Source organism: Phyllostomus hastatus, unplaced genomic scaffold (genome assembly GCF_019186645.2).
Source record: "Phyllostomus hastatus isolate PE091 unplaced genomic scaffold, TTU_PhHast_1.1 phas_scaffold_21, whole genome shotgun sequence".
Classification (NCBI taxonomy): Eukaryota; Metazoa; Chordata; class Mammalia; order Chiroptera; family Phyllostomidae; genus Phyllostomus; species Phyllostomus hastatus.
In genome coordinates, this window is record NW_025334017.1 from 44,510,524 (window position 1) to 44,534,558 (window position 24,035).

General features: G+C 58.1%; 2 protein-coding genes across 5 annotated transcripts in view; one reads left to right on the forward strand and one right to left on the reverse strand.

The window, feature by feature from the left end:
- The window catches only part of TG (thyroglobulin), a 200,618-nt gene that overhangs the window by 133,750 nt on the left and 42,833 nt on the right, over window positions 1-24,035 (forward strand). The gene's annotated exons all lie outside the window — the stretch shown is intronic.
- Window positions 1-24,035, reverse strand: part of SLA (Src like adaptor) — a 75,582-nt gene that overhangs the window by 16,687 nt on the left and 34,860 nt on the right. Inside the window, exons 1-2 of one of the 4 annotated variants that reach the window (XM_045861236.1) lie at window positions 15,963-16,369; window positions 4,589-4,686 (exon numbers count right to left, since the gene is read on the reverse strand). In XM_045861236.1, coding sequence (XP_045717192.1) covers window positions 4,589-4,649 — 61 coding nt within the window. In that variant the 5' untranslated portion in view covers window positions 4,650-4,686; window positions 15,963-16,369. Of the gene's footprint in view, window positions 1-4,588; window positions 4,852-15,293; window positions 15,313-15,962; window positions 16,370-24,035 lie in introns of those variants that run through there. The other 3 variants (XM_045861235.1, XM_045861234.1, XM_045861233.1) reach the window with 3 other exon arrangements.

Consider the following 24,035-nt stretch of genomic DNA (forward strand, 5'->3'; position numbering starts at 1 on the left):
GAGCGACCTGGAGGAGCGCTGGGGAAGCTGCAGGGCTTATTGCGGACGTCAGATAAGGCAACACATGAAGTGACGAAATACGTGCCGGGAATGAAAAGAGAAACCCAGAGAGGATTTTCAGAAGAGAGAGTGGGCTTTGGAATCAATCAGACCTGTCTTAGGTTCCACCTCCGCCACTTAATAGCTCTGCGATTTGGGAAGAGGTTTATTTTTAACTAATCTGAGCTTGATCTCTTTATGTATAACAATGGGAAACATCAAAACGGACTCGCACAGGCGGGTTGGGACCAGCAGGCATCCAGAGCCCACCTCCATCAGCGGCACCCCCTGCACCGTTCATGTGCCATGGGGCGGGTTACCATTCCCCAGTCCCGGACCCACTGCAGCCACAGCAGCCTGCATTCTCAAAAGCCTCTTAGTCACGTACGTTTGAAAATACTCTTATCTGCTAAAAACAAACTCCATGTGGTGAGAACAGAAGACGAAATTCAAAACACTGAATATCTGCTGATAGCTTAACTCCAAAATGAGTCAGACCGAACAAAATGTACAAAAGTGTAAAAATAGAAAACGAATCCAAAAAAGGAAGGAAACCCAGGCAGAACTCACCAGCCACAGATATTACGAGGTCAAAGATGAGAGCCCCCTCCTTTCTTACGGCATTATTATTTCTTGGAGCATTGTCACTCTTTCTTTTGAGACGCTGAAAACCTTTTAGTAGGTCTCGTTTGCAATCACCCGGCAAACGCAGGCATTCATTAGGGGACACCTATTCTCACTTAAAGGCTGAAGAAACCCAGGCTGGGGGAGTTTGAGTAACACGTCCAGGAGAGATTATGGAGATTTCTAAATCGATGGTCATGTCACAAGGCTACACAGCTCTCCCTGGCGCTGAATTACCAGGCTCCCCCCAGTTAACACTTGATCCTTGACAGGTCGGGACAAAGCCTGGGTTAAATGAGGCGTCAGAACTGGCACAGCAGCTTGGGGGAGTCGGGGGGCAAGGACGGAAGGCCAGCGATTTCAGCTTCTGCTCGTGCCTCCCCTGAGTCACGCCCGAGCTCATGGCCTCCGGAGGGCTCAAAGCAGGCCCTGCTTTTCGTAGCTTTCCCAGGAAACACACGCACATACGGCTGACCAATCAGACAGGGCTGGGCAGGCTGGCCTGGGGAAGGCCAGCCCAGTTCTGTTGGCCACCACGGAGCACGGCCTGTGCCTCAGTTTCCTCAACTGCGAAGTGGAGAGGGTAAGGGTGTCGATCTGCTGCGGCCGTCGTGAGAACTGAGTCTCGCTGTGGGTACAGCACCTGACGTCGTGTCTAGAGCGCTCTGGGCCACAAGTAACTAATCATCCCTGATTCGCAGGCGAGGACAGAGAACCCGGCAGAGACAACTGCGGAATCCCGTCTGTCGCTGGGTGTTCGTGCAAGGGCCTCACTGAAAGCTAGGTCCACGGTCTGCAGGCTTAGGGGTTCGAGGTGCACCGGCGGCTTGCCAGCCATTAAGTGTGCTGGTCCCACCCACCATCACTGGATTCTGATGAGCAGGCCTGGGGTGGGGCCTGGGAATCTGCATTTGATGGCTTCCCAGGGGAGCTGAGGCTAGGGTCTGAGGACCACTCCCTGAATGTGCCAGGCTGAGTCTGAGACTTCCCTGCCCCCGTCTTCCTCCCCAGAACCCCGCCCACCCCTTTTTCCACCAGGGCAGCGCCCTTGAGGCTATGTAAATACACTGCTTAGCATGTTTCCATCCTTGCCCAGAAGGGGGTCCGCACAGCAATGGCTGGGGTGGCGGCTCCCCCTGCCACCCCATCAGACAGGCCTCACTTTAGGTTGGGCCATGTAAGGGTGAGAACGGACTGGGGGTACAAGACCCCAGCGACGCGACTAAACTCCCTCTTTATAAGACAGACATGCGCGGTCTCCCCGTGACACGGCCATTCCCTTGGTGTCTGATGCAGAGCAGGCGTCTAGAGCCTGCGTAGAACGGTAGGGGAAAACGAGCTGTTCGGGATGCTGGCAAACACGCATGGAGTTCTCCATTGTACGGCTCCATAGTTTTGCCAGGGGATGGCCTTCTCAGACACAGCCCCGTGCACGCAGAGAACCCCAAGTGGAGTTGGGAAAACGGGCTTCCACCCACACTGATCAGCGAGCTCCCTCGTGCCACGCTCGGGCCCACGAGGGAGGGGTCCTTCTGATGTCGGAGAGCTGAGTCCCGCCTCCCACAGGCCGAGCGACCTGCCTAAGGCCCCACGGCTTCCGGGGCGCAGTACCAGCAGCTCCACAAGGTCATTGGCCTCTGAGGCCTGCCCTATTTCTGCAAGTGCTGCTACCTCTTCGACTGCTGTGATGTCAGTCTCTGGGAGCTAGACCAACCAGGAATGTTCCAGGAAGCTCTGTTTAGGAGAAGAGTTACAGTTCGGGTTTGAGGGAACAATGAGCTCCCGAAAGCTCGGGAAATGTGTCTGTCTTAGAAGTCTACTGGCTGGCCTTCCTCGGGGCTTTTGGCGCTTAACTCTCTGTTGCTCTGGCTAATGGCGAGGAGGCCCCGAATGTGGGGGGGCCTGAAGCAGCAGCCCCGCGCGCCCCCTCCGGGCACCTGAGACTAACCAGATGAATAGGCACCTGTGCGAGCTGAGGAGGTGCGTGCTCCGTGAAAGGCCGAGCCTTTTGCTTCATTTGGATAAAGGCTAATGAATGCAGCACCAACGGTGCCACCTTCTTCTCCCTCATCCCCGTAGGTGTCAGAGAAAAGAGGAAATCGAGTAAGGGCTGATCACAAGGGGAACTTTTGAGGGGTGGGGGATGGAAAAGCCACCCGCCGGCCCTTGATGTGGTAGCCTGGATTACAGACCGGGTCTGGCCTGGGGAATTCTCTACCGGGGGGGTGGAGGGGTGGGGAGACCCCTCTGCCTCCTCTCTCGAGGTGACCTCCCACCCACACAGTGGAAAAAGAGAAACTTACTTCATGACGATTTGCATGTAAAAACTAAAGGCAAATGAGCGAGTGTTGGAGGCCTGTGTTTTCATGGGGTTTGCTCAGGCATGCAGACCCCCTTGGCCCCAGCGTGAGAGGCGACAACGCCAGACGGGTTTGCTGGGCAGGCGCCCACTGAGCATGCCCGGGCCCTCGGCATCACCGTGTCGGTTTTCTAGCAGTGGCCGTGACCTGGGAGGGAGCGTGGCTTGAGCGGGTTTGGAGAAGTTGGGAGGAGGGGCCGGGCTTTCTCCCGGCCGCGGCGGGCTGGCAGCTCCGCGCAGCTCTGGGCTCTGCGTGGGAGGCAGGGGCCCCTGCTCGCCAGAGGCCCGGGGCACACACTCTGCTCCGCCGCATCGCACGGTTCCAGCTCCTCTGTCCCAGGAGCTCTTCCTTTCCCCCTCTTTCACTGGGGCGGGGGGCAGTTACCGGGCTAGAAAGGGGGGCCACTCGCAGTGCCCGCAGCTGACGCGGGCGGGGAGCAGGGCAGCAGGGTTCCTGCACACCCCCATGGGGACGTCTGCGGGGCCGTGAGGCCGAGCAGAGCCTGGCTGTCTGCGTTCTGGAAGAAGTGAGAAGGCTGCCTCTTTAGGGGCCACGGAGGTCATGGAGTGAGCAGCAGGAAGGGGCAGGGCGGGAACCTGGCTCTGTCCACTCCCGTGCTGAGCTGCGGCCTGGCAGACGCTCCGGTGGACGTCTGTGCCCAGGGCTGAGGCACACGGGGCGTGGGGGGTTAGGCGTGCCCAGGCCCCGAGTGCTGTACTGCGAAAGGGGGGAGGGAATGTCCTAAGGTCTCCAGTGACTCAGCCCGGGGACATCAGTGGATCACCTGGCCTCCTGGCCACCCCTTCCCAACACCCTGGAGGACCCGGACAGTGTGTGCCCCGGCGCCGTGCCTGACAAATAAAGCCAGGCTGTTGGAAGCGACCGGCACCGTGAACCCAGAGCATGATGGATCTTACTCCGGGCCATCCTCTCCTGCCTGCCTGCCGGTGTCCCGCCCCAGCTCTCCGGCCGGCCCCCGAAGGACTGTCGCTTTGGGAGTCCGGCTCCACCTGGCATCTCTGGGAAAGGCTGACTTTTGTCATCACTGATGAACCTGGGACATTGTGCCCTCCCCCGAGAACGCCTGACCCTTGTGATCCTACCCACGGAACACAAGAGTCCCTTTGTTTTCCAGGAGATTTCCTAGGTCTAGCGCCTGACCTTATCAAGTCACATCATCACGAAAGCCCGAGCAGAGCTTTGATAACACGTATTATGTGCCCGTGATGCCATCATGCGCATGACAACATTGAAGCGCAGGCTGGCCGGGTCACTGGTGAGCGAGAGCCTCGCTTTCAGAAGGAGACCCACCTGGGTGGGAACCCACAAAGAGCTCACGTTCCCGCGGCGGGCCTCCGTTTCCTCTGCCTGTAAAGCGAGGGGATTGAACCAGCCCTTCTCAGGGGCTCGTCCCCAGACGCCAGCAGATCGGCACCCGCCCAGGGTGCCACCGCCCGGTCCTTTTAAACATTTCATTGTGACAGAGCAAGCTATGCGCCACACACCCTTTGCCCCGAGCGCGTGTGGGGCAGGGTTAGGCGTCGCACCGGAGCAGCCAGACTTACCATCGGGGCAGGGCAGAGTCCTCTCGGGAGGCGCCGGGGCGGACCTCACGCTGTTCCCCATCTCGCTTGCTCCCCGGGCTGCGGACGGCTGGCGAAGCCTGCGACACAGGGGGTACACACAGACAGTCAGCCACGCGCCCAGCCTGCCGGGTGGGGAAGCGCCCGGTTCACGGCGCATCGTGCCTCATGGTTCAGGCGGCCTGCTCTTGAAGGGCGGCTGTTTTCATGTGAAGATGAGATTCGAGAATGTTGGTTGCATTTACTCAGCGCGAGTTCTTTTATCAAGGGAATGACAGAGAAAAACCGCAGAGAGGGAAGTTGCTAGCAAATGCTGTTGGTGGCGAAAGTTTCCATTCCCTTGCATGCCGGGTGACAGAGAGCTGCCAGCAGTGTTTGTGTGAGAGCCTCGGAGGGTCACGTGGCCTGTGGGGCCTCTCACTCCCAAGGCTGCGCCCTGGGCTCTGGCACCCAGCGCTGCGCTGGGCGCTGCTTTCGGACCCAGACGGCGGGGGGGGCGCTTTCTGCTGCACCATTCTCTCTTCTGTTCGAGCTCCCCAGCATGCCTGAACAGACGGTGCAAAAGGAGAACTCCACAATACAACCTCAAATGTGCTGTGTGCGTCACAGTTTTACATCTGCCGGTACTTTTTAAAAAATTGTTTTCCAGCGCCAGTTGATACACAGTATTATATTAGTTTCAGGTGCATGGCATAGCGATTTGACATTTATAGAACCTACGAGGTGATCACCCTGAGACCATGTGTAGTCATTACAGTAGTATTGACTGTATCTGCTATGTTCTACTTGACAGCTCGGTGACTATTTTTGTGACTGGCAATTGATACTTCTTAATCCTTTCCCCTTTTTTTATTCAGCCCACCAACCGCCCTCCTAGCTGGCGACCACCAGTTTATTCTCTCTGCTGGGAGTTTGTCTCGGTTTTGTCTGTTTATTTTGTTCTTTAGATCTCACGTATAAGTGAGATCATGTGCTCCTTGTCTTCCCCTGTCTGACTTATCTCGCTGAGCTGAACGCCCTCCAGGTCCATCCGTGTCGTGGCAAATGGCAAGATTTCATTCTTTTCAATGGTTCAGTAACATTCCATTGCACTGTATAGTGAAATCTATACAGATTTCATTATATACCTTCGATTATTGTCAAGTCCCTGCACCCTAACCCCAATGCAGTGAAGGAAACGGAGTCTCAGAGAGGGTAGGGGACTTATCTAAGGTCACACAGCACGTAACCTGTAACCACGGGGCTGGGGTTTGAACCACAGATGCTCGATCTCTGGTTTGTTCCATAACGGTTCAGGTTCTGTATTGGAACACACAGGCTAGGTGACCTTGGGCACGTTAACGACCTCTTCCTGCCTGTTGTGGGGAATAGTAAGAAAATGACATCAGGTCGTGGCTGCAAAATGGACGGGTAAACCACGAGAAACACTTAGCGTGACCCGACAGAAGAGCCCACGCGAGTTACCGCCATTCCACGTGCCTTTTCCGATCGTCCCGGAAGATGAGCATTCAGACTGTGGGCCTCACCCAAGGGTCTCAGAAAGGGACTCAGGTGACCGCAAAATAAAGCTGCCCTCCCCGCTGCCGGGAGCCCAGAGGCCACGCCCACGGCTCTGCGGCATCCGTCTCCTGGGGACAGGGAGAGAGGCTGCTGTGGCACCCTCCCCCCCCTCCCCTGCCCCCACCCCGCCAGGTACAGCCCATCTAGAGACTCTTGCGTTGCCTCCCGTTCTCTGTCTGCCATTTGGGATCAAGGCCTCAGGCGTCTGAGAGGGTCCGCAAGTCAGCCAGGCCCACCCCACGCGGCCTCAGAGCCTTCCTCCGCACACTTCCCCCCAGACTGTGGTGGGACACGCTGTGTGCTCTCCGAGCGAGGCCTTCCAAAGGCCGCACCACTTCCCTCTTGAGAGGAGGAAGGGAGAGACGGGATGCTCCGTGGATTAGGGAACAAGGAAACCCAAAGCGAGGGCTTTCTGGAAGTGAATATGTTTCAAATGTTTATATGAACCACTGGTCAGTTATAGCTCAAAGGAATATAGTATAATAGGAAGGTGCTGCTCTTGAGGCGATTACAGAGTTTGCAAAAACCATAAGCTCATTCTGCACCGTAGGCGGTGTGGCCGGAACGGGCCTCGCGTTCAAAGTTAAGAATTCCATCTCTCTCTGATTGCCCAGGTCTCTGCGCCCAGAAACAGCAGGGCAGCGTGTGAGGGTGAGCCGCTCCTGGTGCGAGGCTGGCCCTTCTTTCTCCACCATGCCTGCCCCGCCCCGATACAGCCAAGGGGACACTCCGACCCCGGCAGGGCCTCTCCTGCAGGCTGGCAGGCTTTCACCGCATCGGCCTGGCTCCAGCGACAGGGACAAGTTTCCTTGGTCCCCAGCCCCTAGCCTGTCGCACGAAGGCAAGAAAAACAGTGCTCCGAAAGTGTGCTTGGGACCCGTGCCTGGTAGAAAGACAAGAAGCCTCCCCCCTGCAGTCCAGCAGACACTCCCCGAGGGTCTGCCCTGCTGGGCACTGAGCCCGCCCCTGTGAAAGGGAGGCCCCCGTGGTCCCACCCCCCTCAGGTGTGTCGGGGCAGGGGCAAAGCCAGCAGCCTCTGACTCGGAGGAGCTGACAGCTGAGTAGTGTGCACAGATGTCCCATCGAGGCCTCCCTCCATCTCTGTCCTATTCCCAGTGCCTTCCTGGAGCCCACCAGTCACCCCTGTGCCCCAGCCTCCCCGTCTGTCATTGCCAAGGCCGTTGGCCTGCTGCAGAAAGCTGCCAGGACCTGTGCGGCGAGGCCCGAGCAGGCCCATCTTGCAGAGATGACCCTGAACTGTGTGTGCAGGCCTCCCCCGCTCATTCTCTCTCGTGTCCCCATGCCGCAGCACACTGCACTGACCCCCACTCTCCTAACAGTGCCATCCTCTTTCCTATCGCCTGGCACTTGGTGTCAAGGACCAACAAAGACAGAGTCTTGCTCCTTTAACCCTGTGCCCAGGGCACCCGCTTGGGGTGTCATACCCCACCCCTCCATACACCCCCGGGCCCCGTCCCCCTGGCCTGTCTTCTCTTCCCCCTGCTCCGTCCTCTCCTCTGAGTCACTGCCAAGCAGTGGCCTCCGGCTCTCATGTCCACCCCAGCCCTTCCTTTACACCACAACCCCTGCACACTCCTCGGGAAAAGACTTGGTTACCCGTGCAAGTGAGCTCTGACTCCACCGCTCTTCCAACAGCTTGGTAACCCTCAGACATCCGAGTGCTAGTTGGGGGGACTCATGGACTCTAGCACAGGGCAAAAAAGACTCAAAACTTGCAATTTTCAGCTGGGAAAGCTGGGGGCCCTCCAAGAAAAGAAACATACCCGGGGTCAAGAGATGAGAAAGGTGCAGTAGGTCCCAGGCGTCTGAGGTCTTGTACTCCGACACGCGCCCTCGCCCTGTCTGTCTGGCGGTCAGCGCGCGGGCCGGGGCCTGGGCCCTGGCCCCGGCTCACCACATCCCGCACTGGTCAGAGACGCCCACCCGGCGCACCAGCCCCTCAGTGGCGCTCACCGGCTTCCTGTGGTCTCCAGGAAGGAGTTAACTTCTCCGAAAGAGACTTTGATTGGATGAGAGTGAAAAATGCCCCAGAGAATGAGAGCCGGAGTCTCCCTAATGAAATGGCTGAACAATTTGATTTCATCTGTGACAGTTTTATGCGGGAGCCGGAGGTGGGAGAGGGTAGGAGACATAATTGCTTCGAGAAACAATGAGGAGAGGGCAGCAGAGAAATGAGTTAATTAACTCTGGCGCTAAAAGTTCTTGATCTCGCTCCCCCTTGGCTTTGTGCTGTCCGAGGATCAGAGCTGGCCTCCTGCCCCTTCTCCCCCGCTCCCCGCAGCCTTCGGACCAGCGCTGTCCTCTGTGTGTGAACTCGGGCCTCCGTTTGCTCCTCTTGCCAAATGAGAAGAGGGGAAAAGATTCTCTCCAAAGAGAGAGCCACTTAATTAACTCTAGCAATCAAGACTCAGTGACTTTTGGAACATTATTAATAAGAGAGAAGGACCGTCATCCCTTTCGTATGAAGTCCCGTTAGACGGAAAGCAAATCTTGTCTTACTGTCTGTCCGGGTTGGGGGGGGGCAGTTCGTGTGTGCTCTGCGGCCAGCCCTCCCGGCGGGCAGTCGGCAGCCGCCATTGCGTTCAGGCCTCCTCCAGCGTCCCCCCAGGCGGAGAGAGGTTCCTGCTCTGCCTCCTCCGGTGGAGGTCAGCCAGGGAGCTCGGCAGTGCACGCCCCCAGAGCTGGAAGCGCAGGGGCCCACCTACCTCTCCTGACTTCAGAACCCGAGTCCTTTCTCCAGGGCCACGCTTCGTCTCTCCACGGGGACGAGATCACCAAGAACCCGGGTCAGGGAACGGCGGGCCACCGTGAGAGGGGACGCACGGTACGGAGGGGTCACGGCCGGCAGGGAGTTGCCGGCAGGAATGTGGGACGTGCCCGCGCCGGCGAGGTTTCTGCCGGACCAGCCCAGGGCCCCTCTCAGCGTGTGCTCTGCATTATCTCGTAAACACGGGGGTCAGGCTCCCCCGGACCTCGCTGTTGGAAGGGAGGGTCGCCTGAACCGCCTCACAGCGTGCCAAGGGGGTGCTCCGCCGAGCGCAGGCAGGTCTGGACTCTGGTAAAACCAGGGGCGGCCGAAACACCGTGGTGACAGCGGGAATGTGCAAACCCACTCAGGGACTCGGCCCCCCCTTCGGCCTCTGAATGTCTCCCGCAAAGGGTGACGGCCCCCAGCCCACTCGCAGGATCTGCTTCGACCGTGCGTGCGGGAGGCCACAAGTGGGGCTCTCCCGCTCACTGTAGCCCAACCCCAGCAGCCTTCCCGAACCTCGGCCCCACCTCCTTCCCAGCGGTCTCCTCTCACCCCACACCGGGCAGGCGCGGGGCTGAGCCCTTTACAGCTGCCGCGCTGTGGGTGGCTCGCAGTGCAGCTCCACCGCACAGGTGAGGTAAAGGAGGTGACCTGTCCGAGGCCACAGGACCAGGAAGAGGGAGGGCTGGGGTTCACGCCAGGTGTGGCTGACTCCGAAACCGGTGGTCTATGAGTGCAACAGGAAAGTGATTTTCAAAGGTCATTGAAGCACCCATCGGGGATGGGAAACTTCTGGGCGACTCTTTAGTGCAAGGGACACAGAGGTCCCAAGGGGTCTTGTGGATGTCGGGCGGCGATATCTGGAAGCCCAGGCCTGGGGGTCTGGCCGTGGGGAGTGGCAGGGAGAGGAGGGGAGCCTGGCTGTGGCCCGCTCAGATCTCGGCAGCCAAGGCCACTGTCCGGTGTCCGGGCGTGGTCAGGGGGCCACGGTGAGCCGTGCGGAAAACGTCACAACACCGTTTGAGAGGATGGTCATGCTCTGGGGGGAAGGAAAGAAAAACTAGCTGTGTTGGCACCATCCTGATTTTATAAATCCTTGATGCACACATGCAGAAAAACATTAAAGGAAATTATTCCCAACATGTCTCCAAGGTGAACCTTTCTGCGATCTCCAGGTTCCTTCTGCATGCGTGAGCAGGGCCTGGGAAGAACGAGGGAGACGTGGAAGGTGTTTTAAAAGCGGGCCGGACTGCGCTCAGATTCCAGCCACTGCCCGCCCTCGCTGGCGGTGTGTCCCGTGGGAAGCTACTGCACTTCTCTGAGCCTCGGTTTTTCAGACCCATAAGCCTGAGGTCTAAGTACATGCCCTGCGGGACTGTTCCGAGGACTAAATGACAGATTACATCCAATGCAAAGATTAGTTTGGCGAGAAAGGATAGCTAAAGGTTTACGAACGCCGACTCCTCCCAGGGCTGGGGGGTCAGCCAGCTCACCGCGCAGGCTGAGCGGGTGGGGCCCTGCCTCAAGGCCCTCACATACAATGGGGAAAGGCTGGGCCAGACAGTGATTCATGGCCCTTCGGCCTCAGCTATCCTGCTCTGTGACTGGTACCCATTGCCCTCCCTGTTGACTTGGGACCTGCCCGGTGCTGCCCGTGTCGTGGCGCTCTGCCACAGGGACAGTGAGAGCGGGGACAGGGCTTGACATCAGTTGGTTTCCCTGCCAAGGATCTTGCAGGGTTTCCGGGGGTACCCCACCACATCCTGACCTCGCTCGACAGGTGCACCTGCCCTGTGACCCACATTGTGCCCTGCTCTCCTCTTGGGGCAGGTGCAGCTGCAGCCCTGCCAACCAACGCCGCCTTGTCCTCCTTTCCCCGAGTGGCAAGGGAGGCTGCGGTTCTGCTGGGGCCCTGGGGCACCAGGCAGGTCAGGACCCATGGAGAGCGGGGAGCCAGCTCAGAAAGACGCACCACCACCCCGCTGCCTCCCCCTCCTGCCCGGTGCGAAGCCAGGGGCCCCGAGAGCCACGTGGAGGGGACCCTGGGATCTGCTCAGCCAAGGCAGTCCAGGCGTGCGCTGGCTGGAAACCCGCCCTAAGAAAGTCGCTGCAGAAGCTCCAAGCATAAAATAGACGAGGGCAAGCCACTATCTGGGGCCGGTGGAGGGGGGGGGGGTAGGGGCAGCACTCTGGCCTCTCGCTGCCTCCCGATACCACACCCTCATCCTAGACCTTCCTAGAGCTCCGATGGGAAAGTAGCAATTCAGTGTCCTCATGTTGTTACACAGGAAAGGCTCAGAGAGGGCAAGCAACCTGCTCAGGCGCACTCGGCGAGTTTGGACAGGGCTCTGTATGCGTGTGCAGCGCTCTGTCCGCCGCAGGAGAGCCATCGTCCGTTTGTCAGCTGGGCTCTCAGGTCTGACGCCTGCGTCCGTGAGCCTGTGTCCTGAGCCCTTCTACCTCGGGGAGCCCAGGAGACTAGCCAGGGGGCTAGCAGGGAGACCCAGCTTCCCCTAAGACCAGGATCTTATAGAGTCTAAACCATTTTATGGTCATTTCAGGATATGATAGGAAGAAGCCAGCTTTGGGGCGAGCTGGTGCTAGGGAAAGTTCCAGTTTTACCCCTTATTAAGCCGCTGAACTTCTTTCCGTTGTCTCTGATTTAGAGACAGACATAGCCGTCTCTGCCTTGCTGAGTTCTCCGGAGTTGGGATTAGAAGGCAGGTGTTACAGGGTGAGCACGCGACAGGGGTCTCCGAGGCTCGTCCCTGCACAGACAGGCCATGTGACCAGGGACGTGCCTTCCCTGCCCAGGCCCGGCGGGGGTCTGGGAAGCAGCGTCTGGCTTTATTTGCTCATTGAAATCAAAAGTAACAGTCCCCCCAGTTCTTTCTTTTCTAGATCAGCCTTTCCTGCACAGGGGTCCCCCCCAAGACACAGGGCTGGTGGGATACGGTGCTACCATGTCTGTGACTCTGTTGGACCCGGAACCCATTTCCTGCCCAAAACCAGGCTGCCCATGGGTTTAGACCCCCGGCCAGGCCCCGGACGCCCCCAGCGCCTGCAAGCCGGCTGACGCCATCAACGTTCGCAACGGAAAAGCAGCCGTCAAGACAACTATTTCGATATTAGGTGACACAGATGCCCCGTTTCGCAGCGTGGGGAAACAGGTCAAAGTGGGCTTTTTCCTTTCGTTTCAAACGTGGACCCTAGAAAAATGCAGGCTTCGTTCGAGGGGGGGTGGGCGGGGAGTCGCGGGCGGTGCCGACGGCGGTCTGACGTCAGGGCCCGGGGACTGTCGAGTCAGCGGTCGCTTTGCCGCGTCACGTTTCCCTGCCAGACTCGGTGTCGCTTCGTGTCCACACGCGCGAACCGCCAGTGTGGCTCCCACATGCGTCGCACGAGATAGAAATCCACAGTATCTTCTGCCTCCTGACAGCCTCTGCGTGCACTGAGCCTACTCTGCGTGTACGCCTGCTCAGGGTCCCCGCCCCTCACTCACCCACCCACCCCCTTTTCAGCTCCCCTTTCTCTCCCCCCCCCGCTCAGAACACACGCATGGCCCTCAAAGAGGACAGTCATTTCCGCAAGTGTCCGTGTCTCTGTTTGATGAGTGACGGGGCGCTGCGAGGACAGAGACCTCAGATGCAGTTTGGGTCCCGGCCGGAACACGGCGGGTGTTCCTTAAGGAGACGAGCCGCGGCAGATGGAAGCGGAAGGGTCAGGGTGCCCGGGAGAGACCTGTCGCTCTCACTGTGCCTTGTGAATAGCAGGAAGCCGAGGTCAGAGCATTTATGTAACTTGTCTGGGGTCACCCAGCTGGTAAGAGGAGGAGCCAGGATCGGAGCCCGGCCGGCCCTTAACTGCTACACTGTCGGGCACAGGGATTGGATGGAGGATGGCAGAAAGCCGTCTCTGTCCTTTATTGTGACAAGCTCGCGTTGCTGCTTCTCTGCGTGCTAGAGGGCCAGGTACACGATAGGTATCCAGTGGATGGGCCCGTCTGTGTATTGACTCAGCAGTAAATCGAGAACTGGGTCCTGACACTTCGGGTGCTTGGAATTTGTATTCGGAGGATGTGAGTTTTAAACCAGTTGTGCATGTGACTTGGAGGGCCACGTGGGGAGAAGAAGGGGGAACTGGCACCTCTGTAAATCAGGAGGGAGTGTGGCCACCTCCCAGGGTTAGGGTGGCCATTAACATTTAACAGACTTGACTGACTCCACCGGGGCCCCTCTGACCTCTGTTTCGGGGCCGGCTTGCTCCCTACGTAGCACACACCCCCACTCGTCATCGTGTATCCATTTCTCGAAGTGTTTGCAGCCCCCAGGCTGTAAACTCCCTGAGCACCCAGTCCGTGCTGTTACAGTCCTCAGTGAAGAACCACGACCGAGCAGGTGCCCGGCACATAGCATGTGCTCACTTAGTGCAGTGGCACACCTTCGGTGGCTGGAGGTGTCGTCTGTACAGAGCCTGGACCGGGCTGGGCTCTCAGGGGCGGCCTGTCCCTCTCAAGGTGGTCATTCCCCCCACCCCCGCCCGGGACAGTCGGGAGGACAGCCCCCACTTCCTTCTGAAGTCCCGGGAGTCTCCCAGCTCCTCCCGCACCCCTCTGCGACCTGAGTCCTCCTCCGGCCACGGCCTCAGCTGCCTGGAAGGTGCTGAGCGGGGAACTGGGACTGCGCCAAGCTGTTTGACAACAGAAGTGAGTCGCTGAGCCCTTGAGGCCCCAGGTTCTGTCTGTAGCCGAGTTACTGTAACGAAACGAGCCCCCTCCCCTGGCGGTGCTCAGATGGGAGGAAGTGGTTTGGACCCAGAGTGCTATTTCCTTAGGAGAGAGTCAGTCACATGGCGTGGGCTCCATGCATATTTATTAGTGGAAGGGATGGACAGATGAGGGGATGGGTGGCTGGACGAAAGTCCTGCCAGGGCCCTCAGGTTGCTGACGAGAGCCAAATGGTCTGTCTCGACGTGCTGGGAATTTTTAATGAGGTTTTTAAGCTCCAGCCTCTCTCAGAGCTGGGGGACATAAATGCTTGCTGAATGTCAAATGAAAAATTAAAATCAAGCAGCATTTATGAGTGCAGGAAGCCGGCTGGGGTTTACCAGAATGAATAATTTCTAAGTCTTTAAGAAGTACACTCCCCTTGAACTACATTGCCCGCTCTCTAAACTCAGAGCGGGGAAATTTTTTTCTGTATTAGGAAAATGATTTTGGTTTGCTGCAGTGCAGACCCGGGAAGGTCATTGACTGTGTCAGACCGGGGAGCACGCAGAAGCAAGCACCCGGGAGCATGGAGGAGGGGGCCGCGCCGTGTTTCCCGCTGCAGTGACACAGCCCAGGAGCGCCCGAGCCAGTTGATGTCCTCCCATCGTCTGGGCTTAGATTGATATTAATAGCCATGGTTCAGTATTTAGCGTCTCCGACATGTGGAACATAATTTAATCTTGTTACAGACACATGAGGAAGCTGGCCGCCTTTTTAAGAAAAGGAAACTACGCTCAGAGAGGCAAAGTGACTTGCCCACAGTCGCACAGCGCGTTGGCGGCTGGCCCAGAACGTTGGCTAGGGGGCGGCCGACTGAGTCAGAGACTTTCCGTCTCTGAGACTTTCAGTCAGAGCAGCCGTCCGACTGCTCTTCTTCCACATCTGTTTCAGGTGCTGCAGTCTAGATCAGATTTCAGTCTGTCCGTCCCACGGGTGTTTAGTGTTAGTAGCAGTGTGCTGGTCAGAACATATTAAGTGCTCTTGAATAGCATTCTCCTACCTAGAGAGTATCCGTTGCAAAAGATTTTGCAAGAACTTTGATTTGGTCTTAACCTCCCCAATTTTAAAAGGACCACAGCCCAGTTTAGAGACTTGCGGCTCAGCATCTCAGAGCAAACCACAGAGTGACAATTCGCAGAATACGGCGTGTTGCTCCCCACACGAAGAGCACTGCTTTACATGCACAGTCCGGCCCTTCACATCCTCACTCTCACGGAGGCTCTCTCCACCCCCACCTCCGCCCTCGGAGCCCGTCCCTGCTGTGGGACTCGGCCGAACCACCTAACCTCTCTGAGTTTCGTTTTCTTATTTGTCAAAAGCAAATAATGATTGCAGTCTTACAGAATTGTCCTGAGGGCTGTAGGAAAATAGCTTTTCATGCAACGCGCCTCCCCCAGCCACTTGGCGTGGGAGACATTGTCCCTTCCCTTTGGCGTACGTGACCCCAAATCAGGACATTCTGAGCCCAGAGCCATGGTCATTTCCCTGACACACCAGGACTTCTGGACACCTAGGAACCTTAGAGAATGGGGAGTGTGCCATGTCCCTGAGAGAAACCTACTCCCCCACATCCTCAGTGATCCTACCTGCCCCGTGCATGCGCACACTGCATCCTCTGGTGTTTACTGCTCGTTATATCAGCCGTGGCTGGCGTTTTCCCGAAGAAGGCTCACGCCGCCAAACTCCCACAAGCACCGCGAGGAGCGTTCAGCCTGTCTGGGCACTGTGCACCTTTAGACACCAGCACTCCTTACGAATAGAATTTATCAATCGCCTTCTTTGCGTCTGAGACTGGCGGGCACTTTGCATATCTTAGCACATACCATCCACCCACTACCTGTGTGGATGGAAATCCCATTGCTGTCACTTCACAGAGGAGCAAATAAAGGCCTGGAGAGCTTAGGCTGGCTTGCCCAAGGCCACACGGCCAGAAGTCTGACCGCAAGCAGCAGCCGTCCCTAGTAAGAAGCCCGCTGTGTGCCAGGCTGTTCTGCAGGCTCAGAGGCTCCCCGGGCAGGACCGTGCCGGCCCCAGCTCCCCAGCCCTCCGGGTCGTATAATTGTGCACTAAACGCCCACCGAGCAGCTGGGATGTGCTGCGCCCTGAGTGAGGCACTGGGCCTCCCCGCAGACGGTGCCCTGCCCGTTCTCACCGAGAGCTTCTCTGTCTCCCAGACGTCACCCCCCTGCCCGCTGTGTATCTAAGGGCTCCTGACATCTCTCCCCGCCCGGCCCCTGCCACATCCCCCAAGATACCTTCACAGGCTGGACATGGTCTCCCCTGGGAGTAGCCGACGAGGGGGTGCCAGGGTCGCCGTCAGCGCCTCTGCATCAGCTGCGGTGGGTCCGGCGGAGTGGGCGGGCAGCCGGGCCTCCCAGGGGCGTAGGCAAGCCCATGCTATCGGGACGAGCAGCAGTTGCCACACACGCCGCTCGCTTCCTCTGTGAGAAACGAGGAAGGCGCGGGCCTCGCAGAGGGGCAGGTTCCTGTTTTCAGTAACCGCGCTGAGCAGCCTTCCCCCTGCAGGGACAGGGGCGAGCGCGGCTTTAGGGAGCTCTCCGCAAGGCACCGGGAGCGCAGGCAGCTGGGCCCTGAGGGGGCAGGCCGCGTTCCGGCTTTCCGAGCCTGGGACGTTCTCGTCTCGCTTTAAAAGGCCGAGGAGGCCGAGGGGCTGTGCTCACGGCCCCTGGAACTCACGGGGTCCAAGGAGCAGCAGCTTCTCTTTTCTGGGTTTCCCAATGATTTCTGCTTCCTTATGTTGCTGCCACGTCAACCCCGGAGCCGAGCTCCTGGCCCTGCTCTGCCGTGGACTAGGTTTTAATTGGCAGAGGCTTAAAATAGTGGCATCAAAGCCCCTCTACAGAAGGGAGCTGCCCACCAGCCTCCCAGGACGAGGCACACGGCCCCTGGCTCTGCTCCGCCAGGAGAAACTGGGAAAGGGATGAAAAACAGCTTGGAGATTAAAGTTGACTCAGAAAACACGGCGACCAAACACAACGCGTGACCCGGGGAGAAGGACCAGGAAGAATATTACTGGGACGGTGGGGCGCGTTCCCATGTACAGACCGCGTGTTCGGTCATAGTGTGTCAACACCACTTTCCTCGGGTGTGATAATGACATTGTCACTATGTGGGAGAACCTGCTAGTTTTAGGAGGTACGTGCTGATGCCTTTGGAGGTCGGGTGTCAGAATGTCTAAACAGTGCACCCAAAGAAAAATATAAACTATACGTTTAAATAAAGAGAAAGAGAACCTGAGACGGAAAGCAGATGCGGCACGATAACACTGGAGGAATCGAGGTGAGGGGCTTATGTGCCTTGTAGCATTTCAGCTTTCTGAGGGGGTTAAATCTTTCACAACTGATAACATACAGCTCCCTGTTCACAACATGCCGGTCTCACGCAGGAAACCCTGGCCCCTGGGGCCTGCGGGGTTGACAGCGGCACAGGCAGAAGCTGCCGAATGTTCGCTCCGGGCCTGGGAGTGGTCTGCTGGAGCCGGGAATGCTGGGGCTGCTTCTCGGGGCCCTGGACGACGCCCCAGCTCGCAGAGATGATGGAGCAGGGCGTCCAGTGACTTGCCAGAATCACACACAGCTGGTCCCAGAGCAGAACCTGGGCCTGAGTCTCTCTGGCCACTGCTGGGAAGCCCAACCCAGCAGGGCCGCCACGGCCACCGGGGGACAGTCATTTAGAAACCTCTCTCGGTGTAGTGATCGAAGATGAATTGAAAACATCGGGGCCTCGTCTAAATTTAGAAGGAACTCTGTACGAGGTAGATGCTTCCTTAGACGACGTGTGAAAATGCCCGCAGGGCCCACGGCACCCTGGGAACGGACAGAGGAAACGTTGCAGCAGACCAAGCGGGCGACGTGCTGGCAAGGGCAAGAGCAGAAAGGCAGAAACGTGCGCCGGTGGAGTTTCTCCCCAACATCCACACACAGAGGCGCAAAGGGGGTTTGGGCCCATAGTCAAAAGGTGTGACTTCTGGGGCAACTTTTCAAAACAGCATCTCCTGAGAGTCTCCGAACTCATTCCCCCGTTTAATCACTTGTTCCGTGAAACGTCCCGGGGCCAGTCCCAGGCCCCAGAATCCGGATGTGCACAAAAACCCTGTGCCGACGGAGCCTCCTCTCTCTCGGGGGGCCATGAGTTACAGAGGGAACCACAGCAGCTACCAGTCACAGCGACAGCTGGAAGGAGAGGAAACGGTCACTGTGACAGAGCAGAGGGGCCCAAGGTGCTCCTTCCCAGCACCGATCGGTGGCGGGGGAGGGGCCGCCCACGGGGTTGCCTCAGCTGAGACCGGTAGGAGCTCCTCGGCAGGGGCCAGGGCGTGAGGGGCTCGTGCGGAAAGAGCGGCGGGGTTAACTCAGGCTCTGGGGGTTGCGGGGAAGACCTGTGGGCCCTGAAAAGGTGCTAAGTCTGAGGGCGGACAGGCAGGGACCACAGTGGGCTATTCATCCGAGGACGCGTTCCGGCAGGAGCAGCTGCTGCTGCAGAGGAGAAGCTCCGAATGCGGAACCCCAGGGGCCAGGGTTGCCGTACCCACGCTGCCCCTTTTTACTGGGGGACTGGGTGACCCGGGGTGCCGCCGCTAATGTCCCCTGGCCTGGATGTTTCATCACGTCCCTTTTCAGTCTTGGGGACACTGACGGGAATCAGAGTAAGTTCTAGACAAAGTTCTAAAACGGCCCGTGCAGGAGGACGGTGTGGAGGTTGGGGCCCACAGGTATGCCCCCCTGCAGTGGGGTGCTCAAGTGGGAGTCTGGCGTCCACCCTGGCCCAGCCACGCGTCAAGAGGCTACACGTCCGAGCTCACGAAGACACGCGGGCCCATCGGCGCAGAAAGCGCCTCATTTCCAGGGGCTCTGTCAGTTCATTGGCTGCCAAGGCCGGGCTAAAGGCCACGGGCAGGCCAGCGAGACTCCCCTGAGCGTTGAAGATTAATCAATTGAGTCCGAGGCTTGGGTCCTCAGATTACAGAAATGAGATATTCCGCTGGGTAAACAACTAGCTGTGCACACTCAGGTAGCCGGGAGCCAGGTGTCCCGTTCCCCAGCTGGGGCTATGGCAGGTGTCCTCACCCCAGCGAACGGAGCCCGTTCCGCCAGCTGCCGGTCTCAGGGCGCCGCGGCATCGTCCTGTGGCAGGGAGGCAGTGAGTAAGCCCTGCAGTGCACAGCGCGGTCCAGCGTGACCGGAGCCCCAGCTGTACTCCACGTACCTTTTCTTCTTTCTACATAAACGTGCGAAAGGTTGGAAGATGAAAAAGGAAACCTCGAGAATGAGTAAACTCCTCCTCAAAGGAGAGAATCGGGGGTAAGTTAGTTCACTCAGGAGGGCAGTGCAACGCACGTGGACTGAATGCAGGGCGTTCTCGGTGCCGTAGAACGGCTGGTGGGATTCTTGTGTCCAGCGAGGGCTTAGCGCATGCCACCGTCAAGTTCCCGGGCCAGCCAGAAGTTGTCTGAGAGCCAAGTCCGTGCCCCTTCTCTGGCTGGATCAGTACTGACCCATCCATCCATCTATTCATTCATCCATCCATCCATCCATCCATCCATCCATTCAACAAGTGTCTGTGCAGCACCTGCTGTGTGTCGGGCACTGCTACAGGGCCAGGGTTAGGGAAACAGGCAGGCAGTGGTACAGAAGGCTGCTGGGGGAACAGGGACAGTAAGGGGAACTGTCACCCGGGAAGAGAGTTTTGTGTGGAGCCCGAAGTGACACCCATGAGAAGATGAGGAGGAAGAAGGACCCGGTAAAGCAAATGTCAGACGCCAGGGTTCAGGGCTGCCGATGCTCGGCGCATCGAAGGGAAGAAAAAGGGGAAGGGAGCTCACCCCTGGGGAGCCAGGAAAGGAACTCGGCTGTTGCTTACGGTACCTCCTCACTCTGCCCAGTTACTCTGTGTGTCTGGACGTCGCCCGAAGAAACCGAGGCTCCTGGGGTTTCACTTAGTTGCTCCAGGTCACCCAGCGGATGAGTGACACCCCAAGGGTCTAGCTCAGTAGCCCCTGGGGTGAGCTCACTGTCACTGCTGTGCTGGCCTGCTTGGGGCCCTCCCACGGCGACCCTCCTCCGTCCCAGCCCGGTTTCCCCAGACAAGATAGGTGCTGCCCCCACCTTCCTGCAGCGCCTGCCGCACACTTCCGTTTGCCCCGTGACCGACTCCATCCCTTTGCCTGGCATTCGACGCTCATAACGGCTGTTCCGCACCGTCCTCCCATGACAGTGCCCCCACACCAGGCCTCCACGCCCCACACCCCACACCCCACAGGGACTTTTGTGTCCCTGGGCACCCAGACAGCCTCCCACCTGTTCACCATTGACTTTGCCACCGCCTAGCCCCTACCTGTGCGGAATGCCCCCCTTCCTGCAGGTCCCAATCCCGAGCTCACCTTGTCCACATGTACCCCCAGACCTCCCCCAACCAAAGGTGGCTGCCCCCCACTCAGAATACCCCTGGCGGTTTTACCCGCCCCACAGGGACAGGACACATGTCTACTGGAGTCGAGAATAGGAGGGGGCATTTTGGGGAGCTGTGTGACCTTGCAAAGTTTTTTTAATCTCTCCGGGGCTACTCCTGTTTCCTTCCCAGGTCTTCAGGGTCCATGGAGGAATGCCTATAGATGAGCCAGCCTAGTGCAGGGCACGTAGTGGGGGTCCCCTGGTTATGGACGCCTCCCTTTCCTTTCAATGTGGACCGTAAGCAGGACACACTTAACACACAACTGCTGAGCCTTGCCCCAAAGAGATGATCCGTAATCATCCATTAAATGAATGAATGAATGAGCGAGATCGGGCTGCCTTCTAAGCCAGAGCATGTGCTTTGCGACTGTGGGCCTCCCCCTCTGGGGAAGGGGATGAGCCAACCCTGAAAATCAGCTGGGAGAGGTCAGACGCCATGGCTCCTCTGGAGGCGGGAGTTCGTGTTTCCAGCGTCGGATGAGTGAGTGGGCGGGTGGTCCATCTGGCTGAGCTGAAGGCTCCCAGCTGGAGCGGAACTTCAGTGTTTGTGACATCAGCACCTTTCTGCATACCTCTGTGGGGGCCGCTGGGCACTGAGCGTTCTCCGGAAAAAGAAAAGTAGAAGCTCCACTTCCACTGTCCGTGTCGCCGAGAGGAGTTGCACAAGCCCGCTGACTCACTGGAACTGGTCTTTTCTTTCGGTCTTGCCCAGCCCAGCCCCGCTGCGTCCACCTGGGCGGGGGGGGTGGGGGGGGGTGCGCGCTGCTCCTCCTCCACTGCGGGCGGGTTGAGAGGCAGGTCAGAGAACTTCCCAGAGCTTGGGGCGGCCTCCAAGCAGGGTCCTGTTTCGGTCTCTGCATCTTTGCTGTTTTGCTTTTCTTGCTAACTTCCTCTAGTACGCTGATATACACACTCATTTATTTAGGATGCCTAGCTCAGGCATTGCCTTATTTCAACCAATACTAGAGTAAACGAATGTTAGCCTCAGGCCAGCCAGGAGGCCGAGCTCTAGGATGACAAGGGTGAGTGTGACGGCGCCCTGCCATCAGGACTCCGTGAACGGGCCCAGGGATGAGCCACAGTGGCAGGCAGTGTGGCGGGGCTTCCAGGGAGGAGGGAACACAAAGGAAATTCTCTGTGTTGCAGCGGCCCCGAGGCCTGATGGAGGGATGGTGTTCAGCTCGACCTTGAACCCGAGCAGAGTCCACTAAGGATGTTCAGTTTGTGCCCTCTCGTTCTTCGTTTCATTTTGGGATGCTGTCGGTTGCGTCTTCTCTGGAGTTGGAAGTGACTTCAGTATCCACCAGTCGTCATTCATCCTGCCTCCTGGGATCTCCCAGCCCGTCTCAACTGCACCTGGGACGGGCTGATGCACCTGTCCTTCTCGAGTCAGTTCGGTCTCAGTCCCGATGGGCCCCAGCCTTCCAGCCCTGCCCCCATATCGTCCCGGCATTTGTCTGGATTCCTCAGCGGGTCCCTGCTGCCCGGACCCACCTTCCCAGCGACCTCGCACTTTCCCCTACTCCCCGGACAGTCCCTGCTGGCTCCGCCTCGGGGTCCCCTTCGGCTGTCCCGGCGAGCTGGAGTGGCACATTAGGGTCTTCCCCCCATTTGGGGATCTGCCAGAACCAGGAGCGCGTCTCCTGTCGGGGTTTCCGGGGCTTTGGTCCTTTCACACCGCTGAGTCGGAGTCTGGTCACGGGGCTCTTGCTCTCTTAACCCCTGCATGAGGCGGGGCCCCGCCACACGCCCCCCCCCCGTCTTGTCCTCTGCCCAAAGGTGAGATTCTTCAACTGCCCAAGTGGCCCATGCCACAGGCGGGGAGGAGGGGGCATGGCCCAGGTGGTGCCAGCATGACCTGGGACTGTCCCGGTGGCACAGAGTGTGCCGATCACTTTTATTTCCCCCCCCCCGGCAGAGCAGACGCTGGGGGTCTGTGCCGACGTCCTAGCTCAGCCCTCTTTTCCTCGGCCGGCCGGGAGAAGAGCCTCTTCCGGTGTCTGGAGCAGTCTCCTCCAAGCTGGTCGGTCACGTACCCGACAGTGAAAGAGTTCTGCGTGTGCAGATGGTCATTAATTATATGCACAGGCTACTAACGTATGCATTGTAAATATAAACATATTTTGAAAGGGTAAGGGTGCTCAGCATTTATACGTAATATCCGAGGCTCTTCTCCCCACGCGCCAGTGAACGGTTCGGGGGGCCGAGGTCGGAACAGAAACATCAAGGAGGAGACCAGCATCATTGCTAAACAAAGAGGCATCCTAAGGGGAAATTTTGAAATGTCACCTCCTAGCTTCTCTTGATGCAGGCGCGTAATCTGTCTTCCAGGAAGGGCACAGAGATCCTCGTGACCCCTGCTTAGGAACAAAGGCCAGGGTCAGTCTTCCCGTGACAAAGAGGACTCCGCGCACGGTGGCCCTGGCTGGTGCCGGGCCCTGTGAAGGGTTTCTCGCAGCGCCTTTTCCCGTCTCTGTGTTGGCATGACTTCCACACACGGGCAGTTCCCTGAGCGCAGGGGCTACCTATTTCGTCGCTGGTTGCCTCCTAGCACCGGCACCTTCCAGGGCCAGAGCAACCGGCGAATACTCACTAGGAAGAAGGGAGCTTGCATGGGAGAGAGAGAGGGAGGTGGGTTTTTAAGGAAGGAAGAAACTGCCTTGTCTGTAGGTTACAGACTTCCTCGAGGACTTCAGTGCCTCCTGGCTCCCGGCAGCCCCTGTAGGCGAGACGAGTTCCCAGGCCCCCGGACGTGATGGGGTCCCCTGATCACAGCCCAGCTCCCAGCAGCTCAGCCTGTGTCCCCAGAGAGTGGCCCAGCCGCCTGGCTGGGGAGAGATAAGGCCCCTGCCACCAGCGGCCCCACGTGACCGAAGCCAGGCCTGGTAACCGCCCTGCCCCGGTATTTTCATTGCCTAAGAGTAGTAACGATGAAACTCGCCCCACCACCACTACTGTGCTCTAGCAGCACCGAAGGGGGTCACGATCTGCTAATGGGATGAGTGTGGCTTTGGTGAACCCCCCCCCCCAACTCCTCATTCAGTGAGGTCTTAGTACTGCTGGGAGAGATGCTTTTTCACAAGTGACGAGAGTCTGTCGTCATTGTCTGAAAAAGACCAAGTTCAAAACTGGCCTTGATGAGGTTTAAGGTGGTGCCACCCGGGGACAAACGCCTGGATGAGGGGGTGATTGTCAGCCAGAGTTTCCTTCTTCACCCGCTGAGCCGGGAGCACGGGCAGCCTGGGAGCGACGGGGGCGGGGGTGGGCGGACCCGCTCAGCTGCTTGGAAATCCTCGGCCGAAGCCAAACCTCAAGCCCCAAACTGATCTTTAGGGGAAGAGTGTTTCACTGTTTTTTATTTCAGCTTGAGTGGCAATGACATTGTAAATAATAATACCCGATGTCTGTATGGTGCCTTGGGGGTTATATTATTCAAGTCTGTTCTTCCATGTACTTTTGCAGGAACTTTGTGAAGTATCGATTATGGTTGTAATGGTCGCTGCTGCTTGCTGGAAGCCTAGTGCATGTAAGCACTGTACACATTCTCATCGCTTCAGCTCCACAAAAGAATATTTTTATCCTCATTTTACACCAATTTTCTTACTAGCTTCCTCTAGGTGCACTAATATACACACTATATACAGGAAACTGAGGCATGGGGGGCTTTAATAGCTTTTCTAAGAACACACAGCAAGTAAGAGGGAAAGCTGGACTTGAACCCGTGGCCCACGCTCTTGCTGCCACACCTTGAGACAGCATTCTGTACCCACTATAGAGATGGGAACACTGAGGCTACAAGAGTAAAGCCACCTGATAATTTGTCAGCGTAGGACACACTCCGATGTATCTAGTCCCGAA